Below are 15,000 nucleotides of genomic sequence, written 5' to 3'. Positions count from 1 at the left end.
AATATTAGAAGTAGTTCGCAACCTATTCTCTCTCTCTCTCTCTCACTCTCTCTCTCTCTCTCTCTGATAAGGAGATTTTTGGCACCATTCTTAAGTTATGGAAAGAGAGAGAGAGAGAGAGAGAGAGAGAGAGAGAGAGAGAGAAATACAAAAGACCTGCTATTTCACAAACCCCTAAAACATTTCCTAACACAACCTTTAACTTGACGTCCATTTACCATTAATTAAACCCTTAGAGGAGGCCCCGTTTTCTTTTGCAAGGCTTTAATGCATGACTCAAGCAATGTTTATGGGTGTCACGTGACTTGTTTATTAAGACAGGTGTGTGGTAGTCAACGTGGGATGTTGATGATAGTAGTAGTAGTAGTAGTAGTAGTAGTAGTAGTGGTGGTAGTAGAAGTAGTAGTAGTAGTAGTGGTGGTAGTAGAAGTAGTAGTAGGAATAGTAGTTGTAGTAGAAGTAGTAGTAGTAGTAGTAGTAGTAACCAAAAATAATACCAATAACAAGCATAATAACATAATTCCCTAATATGACACTCTCATAAGTAGGTCTGGGTGCGAGAGAGATTTAGGGGTCTTAGTGAGCTCTGATCTCCGTCCAAGGGCACAATGCACTCAAGCTAGAAATCGAGCTAATAGGGTACTGGGATTTATTTCAAGGAGCGTAAGCAACAGAAGCCCCGAAGTCTTCCTCAAACTATATTTAGCATTAGTTAGACCTCATCTTGACTATGCGGTTCAGTTCTGGTCACCCTACTATAGAATGGATATCAAAATGTTAGAATCGGTGCAGAGGAGGATGACTAAGATGATTCAGGGGTTGAGAAACTTGCCATACGAGGAAAGACTCAAACAGTTAAACTTGCATTCTCTAGAAAGGCGAAGGGTGCGTGGAGACATGATCGAGGTTTATAAATGGATGAAGGGCTTTAATAAGGGAGACATTCATAAGGTTTTGTTGGTAAGAGAACCGGGTAGGACACGAAGTAACGGGTTTAAACTGGATAAATTCAGATTTAACAGGGACATAGGCAAAAATTGGTTTACTAACAGAGTGGTGGATGAGTGGAATAGGCTTAGCAGTCATGTGGTGAGTGCCAATACAATTGTCACATTCAAAAATAGACTAGATAAATTCATGGACAGCGATGTTAGGTGGGGTTAGATACACGGGAGCTTAGGGTCAAAGGAGCTGCCTCGTACAGGCCTACCGGCCTCTTGCAGACTCCTGCGTTCTTATGTTCTTATGTCTTACAAAAGGCTTAATTTTCAGTTTTCACACCTTTCTTTTTTCACTCTTTCACATTCCAGCCTCTCTCAAACAATACATTAATACACACATTCCTCCTCCTCCTCCTCCTTCTCATCTAAATTCGATCATAAGAACGTAAGGAGTCTGCAGGGGGGCGGCAGGCGTACACGAGGCAGCTCCTGTGAACAAAGCCGAACGAATTTCCACATAAATCTATTCTTCCTCTGTAGAGCTCTCAACAGTATGACTAATTTTTCTTCTTTTTTGAGTATAACCATGTATAAGTTAGAGAAAGAGTTTGTAGGAAGAAAGTAAGGGTAGTGAGGTTAGTGAATAAAGGAAAAATAGAGATAGAGAGAAGGAAGAAACAAAACAAAACAAAAAACAAAAAAAACAAAAAATAAGGAAGCGAAAAGAGAAGACAAGGAACGGGAATGAAGAAAACAAAACGGAGGACAACAGAGAACAAGAGAACAGAACTAAAAAAAAAAAAAAAAAAGGGGGGGGGGGGAAAGAAGAATAACAACGATGCTCACAAACAACAACAACAACAAAAGTAACAACTGCTCTATTCTACTCTATTTTAAACGCACGTCTCTTATATTCTTCGTATTACTGTTTTCTCGTATTCAGTGATATAACCTCTTCTTCTTTTTCAACATCATCTTTCCTCCTCGTTCTCATATATACGTTCAATGGCTAACTGCTCTATTCTTCTCTATTTTAAACACACGTCTCTCATATTCTTCGTATTACTGTTCTTTTCTCGTATTCAATGATATAACCTTTCCTTCTTTTCAATATCACCATCTTTCCTCCTCGTTCTCATATATACATTCAATGGGTAACTGCTCTATTCTTCTCTATTTTAAACACACGTCTCTCATATTCTTGGTATTACTCTTCTTTTCTCGTATTCAATGATATAACCTTTCCTTCTTTTCAATATCACCATCTTTCCTCCTCGTCCTCATATATACCTTCAATGGCTAACTGCTCTATTCTTCTCTATTTTAAACACACGTCTCTCATATTTTTCGTATTACTCTTCTTTTCTCGTATTCAGTGATATAACCTTTCCTTCTTTTCAATATCATCTTTCCCCTCGTTCTCTTATTTACATTCAATGGGTAACTGCTCTATTCGTCTCTCTATTTTAAACGCACGTCTCTCATATTCTTGGTATTACTGTTCTTTTCTCGCATTCAGTGATATAACCTTTCCTTCTTTTCAATATCACCTTTCCCCTCGTTTTCTTATATACATTCAGTGGGTAACACCTCTATTCTTCTTCCTTTGTACACGCGCGCGTTTCCATAACACTCCCGCCGTTCCTTTGGGCCCGGCAGTGTTCCTTTACGTTTCACCTGGTATTGCTGTCTTAAAGGGGAGCGTCGATGTGTGTACCTGTGCTTTACCTGGTTCTCCCTCACCTGGTTCCTTTAAGTTATTGTTTTTATATCTACTCCTTTGTGTTGTTGTTTGTGTTGCTTCTCCCTTCTTTTATCATGTTCGTTGTAGTTTTTCCTCTTTTGTGTTGTTTATCTATGTGTGTTTCTTCTTTCCTCTTCTTTGTGTTCCTCTTATGTGTTTTGTGTTGCTTCTCATTTTTTATTTTGTTCCCTTAATTGCTCTTCTTTTGTTTCGTATTATGTGTTATTCGTATTATTGTTATTTCGTATTATTAGCGGGCTTTTTTAAAATTATTGTTTACATTTTTTGTGCCCTTGAGCTGTCTCCTTTGTTGTATGTGTGGAAGGAAAAGTGAGTCTCAAGAAAGGTAAACAAAGGTAGTGATTGTGAGAGGAAGGTAAGAAAGAGGAAGTGATTGTGAGGAACAGATAAATGTGAGGAAAATAAATGAGTGTGTGTGAATGAGGAGTATGTCTATGGTTGTGTTACTTCGTTTCTCTGTGTTATTCTAAGTTGTTTTTCTCTTGTTTTGTCTGTTAGTGTTTCTCCTCTTCTTTTATCTTGTTTCTGTAAGTTCTTTCCTCTTGTTTTTCTTGTTATTTTTGTTTTTTGTGTTGTTTTATCTGTTAGTGTTTTTCCTCTTCTTTTATCTTGTTTCTGTAAGTTCTTTCTTCTTGTTTTTCTTGTTATTTTTGTTTTTTGTGTTGTTTTGTCTGTTAGTGTTTTTCCTCTTCTTTTATCTTGTTTCTGTAAGTTCATATTATCTTGTTTTTCTTGTTATTTTTCTTGTTTTGTATTGTTTTGCCTGTTAGTGTTTCTCCTCTTCTTTTATCTTGTTTCTGTAAGTTCTTTCCTCTTGTTTTTCTTGTTATTTTTTCTTTGTTTTTGTGTTGTTTGTGACCATCGTTGTTTTTCTTCTTTTCTCCGTGTTTTTTTTTGTTTTTTTTAGTTCTGTTCTCCTGTGTCTCTCGTCCCCTCTTGTCCTCTGTTGTCTTCAGTTTTGTTTTCTTTATTCCCGTTCCTTGTCTTTCTTTTCGCTTCCTTAGTTTTTTTTTTTGTTTCTTCCTTCTCTCTATCTCTATTTTTCCTTCATTCACTAACCTCACTAACCTTATTTTCTTCCTTCAAACTCTTTCTTTAATTCTGATTCCTTTACGTTCTTTATCATTTTTTTCTTTTCTTTTCATTCCTTTGTCTTCCTCTTTTTTCTTCCTCCCTGATATCCCAACTTTTGCCTCCACTCCCTTACTTCTATTCCTTTGGGTAATCTCTCTCTCTCTCTCTCTCTCTCTCTCTCTCTCTCTCTCTCTCTCTCTGTGTTTTCTCTTTTATCTCTGTCGGTTTTAATATTCTCTCCACGTTTTTCTGTCCTTGTCCTCTCTCTCTCTCTCTCTCTCTCTCTCTCTCTCTCTCTCTCTCTCTCTCTCTCTCTCTCTCTCTCTCTCTCTCCTCCTCCTCCTCTTCCTCTTTTTTTTTTTATTTAATTTTCGCATCTTTGTTTACATTCCTCGTTTATTCCTTCTTTCTTCTCTTCTTTCTCCTATTTCTTTTCTTCAGCCTTTTCTTCCTCCTCCTCCTCGTCTGCCTTTTGTTTATTCTCGTCTCCCATCCTTCTCTCCTCCTCCTTCTCTTGTTTACTTTTCTGCTCTTCCTTCATTCTTTTATTGCTGTTATTCCTCCTCCTTCTCATCCATTCTTTTCATTGGTATTATTGCTTTTCCCTTCCATCATCTTCTCCTCCTCTTTTTCTTCCTCCTCCTCCGCCTCCTGCTTCTCCTCTTTCTTCTCTTCTGTAAACTATCATTCTTCTTTTTCCTTCCTGCTTCATTCTGTCATTATCATATTCTTCCTCCTCTTCCTCCTCCTTCTCCTCCCATCATCATCTTTCTTCTCTTCTTCGTCTACATCTTTCTCTTATTCCTGTTATTTTCTTTCTTTCCTTCTTCTTCACATTATATTCCTCCTCTTCTTCGTCCACATCTTTCTTCTGCTTCTGTTTTTTTTCTTCTATTTCTCTTCTTTTTTCTTTTTTCCTTCTTCTTCTTCTTCTTCTTCTTCTTCTTCCTCCTCTTCTAAAGCTGTTGTCCATCTTCCTCTCTATCTTTCCCTCCTCTCAATCTCATTCGTACCCTCCTCCTCCTCCTCCTCCTCCTCCTCCTCCTCCTCCTCCTCTCCTCCTCCTCCTCCTCTTCCTCATATAACCAGGTATTCGCAGACATGTCAAGCCTCGGGGCATAATAATGGTCCCGCGCACACACACACACACACACACACACACACACACACACACACACACACACACACACACACACACACACGTTTAATATATTTTGCGGTATAAATTTAAAATGCGGTAAAAATGAATGAAATAGGAATATGAATAAACTAGGAATGAGATGAATAAGTAAAGAGATGAATGCTTAAATGTAGAAAGAAGAAAATGAAAAAAAGAAAAAAAGAAAAGGAAGAAGAACAACAACAACAACACTTCCAAAAATATATAGTAAATGAAAAAAAAAATGTATTTGATTGCCTTCCGGTCTTCATAATAAAAGGCAAAATAAAAAAAAAAATAAAAAAAGAAAAGAAAAAGTAAAATGTGGTTATGTAAACACAAATTAGATGATTAAATGGGATAGACAGAGGTAATAAAGATGTTTACTCTCTCTCTCTCTCTCTCTCTCTCTCTCTCTCTCTCTCTCTCTCTCTCTCTCTCTCTCTCTCTCTCTCTCTTTGTAGTTTAGCGAAGCAGAAACCCATTAATACTTTTTTATCTTATCTTCCATCTTTACTGAATTAATGGTCTTGTTTATATTTTACTACTACTACTACTACTACTACTACTACTACTACTACTACTACTACTACTACAACTATCACTGCTACTACTACTACTACTACTACTACTACTACTACTACCACCACCACTACTACTACTACTACTACTACTACTACTACCACTACCTCCACCATTACTACTACTACTACTACTACTACTACTACTACTTACAATAATAGCTTTGTCAGACCTCGAGAAATAAAATCTACAAGGACAGTCTAGGCATAAACAAAGATAATGAGAGAGAGAGAGAGACTTTATGTTGCTGATAAAATAATGTCACAAAAGATTTTCATATTTATAAAGCGTGAATATTAAACGTGACTCTCTCTCTCTCTCTCTCTCTCTCTCTCTCTCTCTCTCTCTCTCTCTCTCCCTGGTGTGCTACTGAAGAGAATTGGAGGAAAAGATTTGGCTATTTTTAGATATTTAAACTAACTGCGTGCCTCCTCCTTCTCCTCCTCCTCCTCCTCCTCTTTTTCTTCTTCCTCCTCCGCCTCCTTCTTCTCCTCTTTCTTCTCTTCTGTAAGCTATCATTCATCTTTTTCCTTCCTGTTTCTTTCTCTCGTCATCTTCTTCTTTTTCTTCCTCCTCCTCCTCCTCTTACTCTTCATCTTTCTTTTTATTCTCTTTCTTCATCTTCCTTATTATATTCCTCTACTTCTTCCTACTTCACTCCCTCCTTTATTTAACTTTTATTTTTTCCTTAATTCCTCTTCTCCATTTCCCTTCACTCCTGCTTTCCTTGCTGTTTTCCTCCTTCTGTTCTTTCGTTTCTTCCTCCTCTTCTTCTTTTTTCTACTTATCTCTCTCTCCTTTTCATTTTATTATTTTCTTCTGCATCTTTCCTCATCTCTCCCGCTTCCTGCTTCTCTTCCTTTTTCCTCCTCATTTTTCTTCTTTTTCTTCTTCTCTTCCTAGATTTCTTCCTTCTTTTATCTCCATTTCGTCTCACTTTTCATTTGTCAGCCCCTCCTCCTCCTCCTCCTCTTCTTCTTCTTCCTCCTCCTCCTCCTATTTTTCCTCTTATCCTCATCTTCCACTTCCTCTCATCCTTATTTTCCTTCATATATCTTAATTTTCTTCGTCCATTTTCTTCTTCCAATCTATTTTTTTCCATATTTACGATTTTCTCTCCGCATTATCCTCTCTCTCTCTCTCTCTCTCTCTCTCTCTCTCTCTCTCTCTCTCTCTCTAATAAAATATGTAATCTTCTCTCTTACCTTTGACCTTTGGAGAGAGAGAGAGAGAGAGAGAGAGAGAGCAATTAATGGCACTTAGGAGGCAAAAACGTTTCTAATGGCGATATTAATTTCCAATGTTCTTACAGGTAAACGTTCACACCTGTATTATTATTATTATTATTATTATTACTTGATATTAGTGTTACTCCTATTAATACAACGATTCCTCTTCCTCTCCTTGCGTCTCTTCCTCTTCTTCTTCTTTCTCCTCCTTCTCCTTCTCTTCTTCGTTTCCTTCTTCATTTTCTTCTCCTTTCCCTCCTTCATCTTTTATTTCTCCTGCTCCTCCTCTTCCTTTTCCTACGTTTCCTCTTCCTTTTCTTTCTTCTCCTCCACCTTCTCTTCGTTTTCTTCTTTATTTTCTTCTCCTTTTCCTCATTCGTCTTCTATTTCTCCGGCTCCTCCTTTTCCTTTTCCTCCTCCTCCTCTTCCTCATCTTTCTCCTGTTATTACTACTACTACAACTACTACTTTACACATCATCAATAGTAGTAGTAGTAGTAGTAGTTGTAGTAGGTTCAAAACTTTTCTCTCCTCTTCCAAAGCCACAAAACAATATACAAAAAAGAAGAAAAGAAAGAAAAACATTATAAGAAAAAATGCTGCAAACTTGGAGGCTCTCACCGAAGACTTTTTCTCCGTCTCTTCATTTTTAAGTTTCCTTGATAAAAAAAAGGAGAAAAAAAAGAAAAAAGAAAAGAAACTGAAGCTATTTTTGGACTAATTGCCGCCGCCATTATACTTTGTTCTTCCTCTTTTTCTCTTCGTGTGGAGGAGGAGGAGGAGGAGGAGGAAGACGGAGGCTGAGAGAGAGGAATGATTTATACAGTTGTTGAGAGAGAGAGAGAGAGAGAGAGAGAGAGAGAGAGAGAGAGAGATGAGGGGAGGGATAAAGCTATATTCGAAGCTTCGCAAGTATTCGAACAAAAAATATCGTAACATCTGTACGTTCCTCCTCCTCCTCCTCCTCCTCCTCCTCCTGCTTCCTATGTACTCCTTTATCTTTCTATTCCTTTTCATCCATCTCTTCCTCCTCCTCCTCCTCCTCCTCCTCCTCCTCCTTGCTGGTATGTTCAAGTGAAAAACAATCGGAAACAAATAAACAAAAAAACAAACATGCTCTCTCTCTCTCTCTCTCTCTCTCTCTCTCTCTCTCTCTCTCTCTCTCTCTCTCACTGCGTCTTGCCTCGACATCAATTTTCTTCCCTGCTAATGTTATTCTGCGCCTCCCTCCCCCCACTCTCTTTCCCTCCTTCTCTCCCTTCCTCCCTCCCTTCGTCCCTCCCTCCCTCCAAGCCCTGAACCAATTTTCCTCCATCAGTGAGACCTTAGTTTGACCTTATTGTATGGGAGGAAAGATGAGATGGAGGAAAAAGAAGGAAGGGAAAAAGGGAGGGAAGATGACGAAGGGAAGTGGAAGGAAGGGAGGAAAGGAAAGAAGGAAGGGAAAGATTGAAGGTGGAGGAAGGAAAAAGAGGAATAGAAGGAGGGAACGAAGGGAAAGAATAAGATAGAGGGAAATAAAGGGAGGGAGGAAGGAAAGAGGAAGGAAAGCAAAGAAGGAAGAGAGGAAGGAAGAAATACTGCAGGTAGTGAAAGAAGGAAAGGGAGGAAAGGGGAGAAAGAAAACGGGAAGAGAACGATTGAGGGAAGAAGGGAAGGGAGGGATGAGAAAGGGAAGGAAGAGAAAGAAAAAGGAAAGTAGGAAGAGAATGAGAAGGAAGGAGTGAAGGGAGGAGAGAGTAAGGGAAGGAAGTAAGGAATGCAGGGATGAAAGGACAATAGGAAAGAAGGAAGGAAGAAAGGAAGGAAGGAGGGAGGAAAACGGTAAAACAATAATGGAGAGAAGTAGACGGTAAAGAATGACATGGAGGAAGTGAGGAAGTGGAGGGAATGGAGGGAGGAAGGGAGGGGAGGAAAGGAAAACGATAAGGGAACGAGGCGCTGGAAAACTAAGAGGAAAGTGGAAAAGAAGAGGAAGAGAAAGAGAAAGGAAAGAGGAAAAGAGATGAAAAGAAAAAGAAGAGGGGGAAAAAGAGGAAGAGAAAAAGAAAAGATGAAAAGAGGAAGGGAAAAAGAGTCAGGAAAAAAAGAAGAGAAAAGAGGCAGAAAAAGAGGAAGAGAAAAAGAAGTAAGGAAAAAAAGAGGAAGAGAAAAAGAAGAGGCAGGAAAAAAGAGGACGAGAAAAAGAAGAGGCAGGAAAAAAGAGGAAGAGAAAAGAGCCAGGAAAAAGAGGAAGAGAAAAGAGCCAGGAAAAAGAGGAAGAGAAAAGAAGACAGGCAGAAAAAAAGAGGAAGGGGAGAAGAAAAGAGGAAGGATAAAGAGGAAGAGGAAAATAAGAGGCAGAAAAAAAAGAGGAAGAGAAAAAGAAGAACCAGGAAAAAGAGGAAGAGAAAAAGAAGAGGTAAGGAAAGAGGAAAAAAGAGGAAGAGAAAAAGAAGAGTCAGGAAAGAGGAAAAAAGAGTAAGAGAAAAGTAAGACGTAGGGAAAGAGGGAAAAAGAGGAAGAGAAAAAACAAGAGGTAAGGGAAGAGGAAAAAAGAGGAAAAGAAAAAGAAGACCGGGAAAAGAGGAATAGAAAGAGAAGATCGAGGTAAGGGAAGAGGAAAAAAAAGGGAGAGAAAAAGAAGAGGAAGGAAAAGAGGAAGAGAAAAAGAAGCAGGGAAAGAGGAAAAGAAAACGAAGAGGTAAGAGAAGAGGAGAAAGGAAAAGAGGAAAAAAAGAGAACAAGGAAAGATGAACAAGATAGGGGTCACATTTTTATCATTATTTCTTTACAATTATCACCATCATCATCACCATCATCATCACCATCATCACCACCACCACTACCACAGTTCTCACGAGGGTCAATTTATTAAGCATGCATGAAGACGATGGGGAGATAAGAGGACATTAAATATTTACACGAGTCTTCCCACCACCATAACCTGTCGCTTGAGAGAAAACGGGGTAGTGGAAGAAAACGTAAGGCGGAGTGGCTATAAAGGGGGGGACAAAGGTAGATTATATAGCTTTCGTTGGTGTGTATTTGTGTTATTTTTCATTATTTGCTACGATTTTGTCTGTTCTCCTTTGGTTGACTAAGATAGAGAGCTGTTTATCTGCCATTCAAGAGGCCAGAACGTTCAAGAATGGATGCAAACGTTGGACCTACGATCGTTTTTAGTTGAGTGGGTAGAGAGCACTTAATTATCTGTCGTTTCAAGTTAGTTATAGGTAAATTTTAGAACACAACAGAGTAAAGTTTATGAACCCGGGGTGCTGAAATCAATCTTCGGAGGTACTGGCAATAGGATGAAAACAGTGCAATACGTCATGACTGTAAGAACAAGGGGAGAGAGAGAGAGAGAGAGAGAGAGAGAGAGAGAGAGAGTGTTCCTATATCACCGTGCCAATGTTTTTCGTATTCCGAGTCCTTTGGTAAGCGGATTCCATCTTAATATAACCTCTCTATCTAACAAACTGGGCTCTTTCTGGTTTTGGGATTGAAGTTGCTGCCTGCCATATGTTTGAAGCTACCCTTAACTTAACCTAACCAAACCAATTAAAGAGAAGAGGAAGAGGAAGGGAGGAATGAGAAAGGGAAGGAAGGGAAAGAAAAGCGAAAGAGAACGAAAGAGGGAGGGAAGCAAGGAAGGAAGGGAGGAATGAGAAAGAAAAGGAAGGGAAAGAAAAGCGAAAGAGAACGAAAGAGGGAGGGAAGCAAGGAAGGAAGGGAGGAATGAGAAAGAAAAGGAAGGGAAAGAAAAGCGAAGGAGAACGAAAGAGGGAAGGAGGCAAGGGAAGGAAGCAAGGAAGGAAAGGAGGGAGGAAGGAAGAATAGGAAAGAGGGAAGGAAGCAAGGAAGGAACGGAAAGAAAAGCGAAAGAGAACGAAAGAGGGAAGGAGGCAAGGGAAGGAAGCAAGGAAGGAAGGGAGGGAGGAAGGAAGAATAGGAAAGAGGGAAGGAAGAAAGGAAGGAAGGGAAAGAAAAGCGAAAGAGAACGAAAGAGGGAAGGAGGCAAGGGAAGGAAGCAAGGAAGGAAGGGAGGGAGAAAGGAAGAATAGGAAAGAGGGAAGGAAGCAAGGAAGGAAGGGAGGGAGAAAGGAAGAAGAGGAAAGAGGGAAGGAAGAGAGAAACGGTAAATTCACATATGTTTCGACGATGATGAGACTTAATATACAGCAAATTGGGCTCCTTCGTTAATCTACACTATAAGTTCCTCATCTAACTTAAACCCAAAAAGCCGCCATATTTGTGTACTCAGTAAAGTCATGTATGTTTGTCTTAGGTAAATAACATAAAAACGCTATTAAGGGAAGAAGAAAAGTTAATTAAAAAAGATATACGTTAACTTGGCTGAAGAGGGGAAAAGTGTGGTCCTCAAAATGAAGTGGAGGGAACTCTCTCTCTCTCTCTCTCTCTCTCTCTCTCTCTCTCTCTCTCTCTCTCTCTCTCTCTCTCTCTCTCTCTCTCTCTCTTTCTCTTCCTTCCTCCTCTTCCTTCTTCCCCTCCTCCTCCTCCTCTTCCTCCCCCTCCTCCTCCTCCTCCGTTAAAGGGGAAGACTCGTGGTTAAAGAAGAACGGACCACCGGAACCGAAGAGAGAGAGAGCTGGGTCACATTAAGTCCAATAAGGCTGAGGAAGAGTGGATGAAATTAGAGAGAGAGAGAGTCGTTGGATATTCGCTTAACCTGATCAGATTTTTGGGGTCAAAAAAAAAAAAAAAAAAAAGCAACAGATATCTCTCTCTCTCTCTCTCTCTCTCTCTCTCTCTCTCTCTCAAATGAAGACAGGCAGCGGCTTTAATAGCTTCAGGCAGGTATGGGGAAATTATCCTAATCTTAATGACCTAATTATTCACCTGAGAGAGAGAGAGAGAGAGAGAGAATGGTTATTATTTCATTACCTAACCAGAAATGATGAAATAAGGTTCTTTCCCCTGCACACACACACACACACACACACACACACACACACACACACACACACACACACACAGGTGAGTTAGGGATTGGTAACTTCCGGGCGGGCCAAAGTTAGGACAGGTGTGTTGTACAGGTGAGAAGAAACACCTGAAGAGGGATGCTGACTCTCTCTCTCTCTCTCTCTCTCTCTCTCTCTCTCTCTCTCTCTCTCTCTCTCTCTCTCTCTCTCTCTCTCTCTGTACCTGTCTCAGAACTTTGTGTCTGTGCGTGTCTGTTCCTTGGTCCGTGTGGATAAGTTTGTCTGCTGTTGTGTTTGTCTGTCTTTTATCTATCTATCTATCTGTCTGTCTATCTATTTATCTTGTCATCAATCCATATCTATCGATCATTTTAAATTCCTGTCTGTATACTTGCGTTTTATCTTTCAATCTATCTATCCATCTGTCAATCTGTATATCTACCCATCAATATCTGTCTACCTAATTTTTTGTGTATAGATGTCTATCTGTATATCTTTATTTATTTTGTGTTGTATTTATTTGTATTATGTATTTGTATATCTACTTGTATTTTCGTGTAAAGTAAAAAAAAATGCAAATCTAGCGAGTATTTAAAAGAAAACAATTTACCCCAAAATGTTATGCCTATTCAAATCGTTGTTATATCTATGTTACATTATCTCATACCATTTATACCATACTTATAACACACACACACACACACACACACACACACACACACACACACACACAGCTCACCGTCTCTCCATACCATATTTCCGCTATTAATGGGCTCGCGGTGAAAGTTCGCGCGCGGAGAAGTGGTGTTGAAAAGCGCCCTAAAAGGTGTTGGATCCCACTTGCAGGAGGATTCGAACCTTTTAGTTAAATTATAAAAAAAGGGATCGGAAAGTTTTGCGCCTCCTGTTTTGTTGTGGGATTGAGTACGTGTGTGTGTGTGTGTGTGTGTGTGTGTGTGTGTGTGTGTGTGTGTGTGTGTGAAAGGAATATGATGAAAAATTAAAGTCATTTTCTCTCTCTCTCTCTCTCTCTCTCTCTCTCTCTCTCTCTCTCTCTCTCTCTCTCTCTCTCTCTCTCTCTCTCTCTAATCCCACCGTCTCGTACTGTCGATAAACCGATAAAACCTAATAAACTCTACCTACTGGAACTCTCTCTCTCTCTCTCTCTCTCTCTCTCTCTCTCTCTCTCTCTCTCTCTCTCTCTCTCTCTCTCTCTCTCTCTCTCTCTCATGCTCTTCTTTTCTTCCCCTTTTTGCTTGTCATCCTTTTCTTCTTCTCTCTCTTCCTTTTCTTTTTCCATATTCGTAGTTACATTTTATTTCTTTTCATCTCTCTCTCTCTCTCTCTCTCTCTCTCTCTCTCTCTCTCTCTCTCTCTCTCTCTCTCTCTCTCTCTCTCTCTCTCACAACAAAAGTAACCCATTCCCATTTTCTATAACAGACGAACCCATTCCCATTTTCTATAACAGGCTAACCCATTCCCATTTTCTATAACAGACGAACCCATTCCCATTTTCTATAACAAGCTAACCCATTCCCATTTTCTATAACAGTCGAACCCATTCCCATTTTCTATAACAGACGAACCCGCTCCCGTTTTCTATAACAAGCTAACCCACTCCCATTTTCTATGACGAGGTAACCCATTCCCGTTTTCTTCGACAGAGACGCGAGCGATGGTGACGTAGGGAGCACGTGACTATGGCCGTGACGTCATCGCCTGGGAGCAATGTTACTCTTCTCCTCACTCCCCCTCCAACCCCTCACCCCACTCTCCATGGAGGTAAGAATCTGTCTGTCCGTCTGTCTGTTTGTGCTTGTTTGTTTGTCTGTCTGTATGTATGTATGTTTATGTCTGTCTTTCCTGTTTTCTTTCATTCTCTTATATTTTTTTCTCATTTTTTTATATTTTTCTCTCATTCTTTATTTCTCATTTTTCTATATTTTTCTTTCCTTTATTCTTTCTCTCTCATTTGATGTTTTTTTTACCTAAATTAAGTGTCAACATTACATTTAGTGGCAAAGAGGTGCATTTTTCTCTTGCTATCTATTTATCTGTCTATCTATCTATCTCTGCCTCTCTGTCTTTGTCTATCTATGTTAGTATGACTGTTTTGGTTCTGTTTCCCTTCCTACATGTCTGTCTGTCTCTGTCTCTGTGTGTGTGTGTGTGTGTGTGTGTGTGTGTGTGTGTGTGTGTGTGTGTGTGTGTGTGTGTCTGTCTGTCTGTCTGTCTGTCTGTCTGTGTCTGTCTGTCTGTCTGTCTGTCTGTCTGTCTGTCTCTCTCTCTCTCTCTCTCTCTCTCTCTCTCTCTCTCTCTCTCTCTCTCTCTTACGTGGAACAAAATTAAACTTCCCAAGACAGGTAACTCCCGTAAGTCCTCCAGGTAATTGCAGTTTTCTTGCCACCTGGAACATTTTTTTTTTTACTTTTTTCTAATTTTATTTTTGGCCTGTTCATGCAGTGAGTGCTTTTAATTTTCTTTCATTATGCTGCGTGTGTGTGTGTGTGTGTGTGTGTGTGTGTGTGTGTGTGTGTGTGTGTGTGTGTGTGTGTGTGTGTGTGTGTGTGTGTGTGTGTGTGTGTGTGTGTGTGTGTGTGTGTGTGTGTGTGTGTGTGTGTGTGTTATCTCTTTGTTTGTCTCCTTGTCTGTTTTTGTGTTCATCCTGTGCGCATTTGTGTTATTGAATCTCTCTCTCTCTCTCTCTCTCTCTCTCTCTCTCTCTCTCTCTCTCTCTCTCTCTCTCTCTCTCTCTCTCTCTCTCTCTCTCTTCCATTAGTTCTTTATCTTCTCCCTCCTTTATCTCCTTTATCTACTCTCTCCTCTTCTTCCCTTCCTTCCTCATCCCCTTCTTTCTTTTTCTTTCTCTCTCCCTCATTCCCTTCTCCCCCTTATCTCCCTTACTCACTCCTTTCCTTCTCTTCCTTTACTTTATATCCCTTACTCTTCCTCCTCTTTTTGCCTTCATCTCCCTTATCCCTTCCCTTCTTCCTCTTTCCTCTCCTCACTCACTCATTTCCTTCCCTCATTCCTTCTCTTCCTCGTCTATTTTACTCTACCCCTCCCCTTACTCATCTTCATTCATCCTTTCAGGGGCCAACATCACCGCCTCCACGACCCCCATGAGTAACGAGACCCACCAGCGATACCTGCGCGAACTGGCCCTACAGGTGAGTCCCAGGTGTTGATGAGGCGCAGGTAATGTAAGGGCAGACAGGTAAGGTAAGGTAAGGGGTGTAATTGGGGGGGAAGGAAAGGTAGGGAAAGAGGGATTTAAGGGAGGTGGGTAAAAGAAGGAAAGAAGGTGAGTAAAGGAGAGTAAAAT

The 15,000-nt window shown here is 40.0% G+C and overlaps 1 protein-coding gene across 6 annotated transcripts in view; it reads left to right on the top strand.

Moving 5' to 3' along the window:
- Positions 1-15,000, top strand: part of LOC126999348 (serine/arginine repetitive matrix protein 1-like) — a 122,112-nt gene that overhangs the window by 92,186 nt on the left and 14,926 nt on the right. For all 6 annotated transcript variants that reach the window (XM_050861872.1, XM_050861874.1, XM_050861871.1 and 3 more), the window contains 2 exons: positions 13,340-13,457; positions 14,769-14,845. In XM_050861872.1, the coding sequence (XP_050717829.1) occupies positions 13,376-13,457; positions 14,769-14,845 (159 nt within the window). In that variant the 5' untranslated portion in view covers positions 13,340-13,375. The remainder of the gene's footprint in view (positions 1-13,339; positions 13,458-14,768; positions 14,846-15,000) is intronic.

This window comes from Eriocheir sinensis, chromosome 16, assembly GCF_024679095.1.
Source record: "Eriocheir sinensis breed Jianghai 21 chromosome 16, ASM2467909v1, whole genome shotgun sequence".
Lineage (NCBI taxonomy): Eukaryota > Metazoa > Arthropoda > Malacostraca > Decapoda > Varunidae > Eriocheir > Eriocheir sinensis.
The sequence above is the reverse complement of the archived record's forward strand: the minus strand, read 5'-3'. Positions and strand labels throughout refer to the sequence as shown.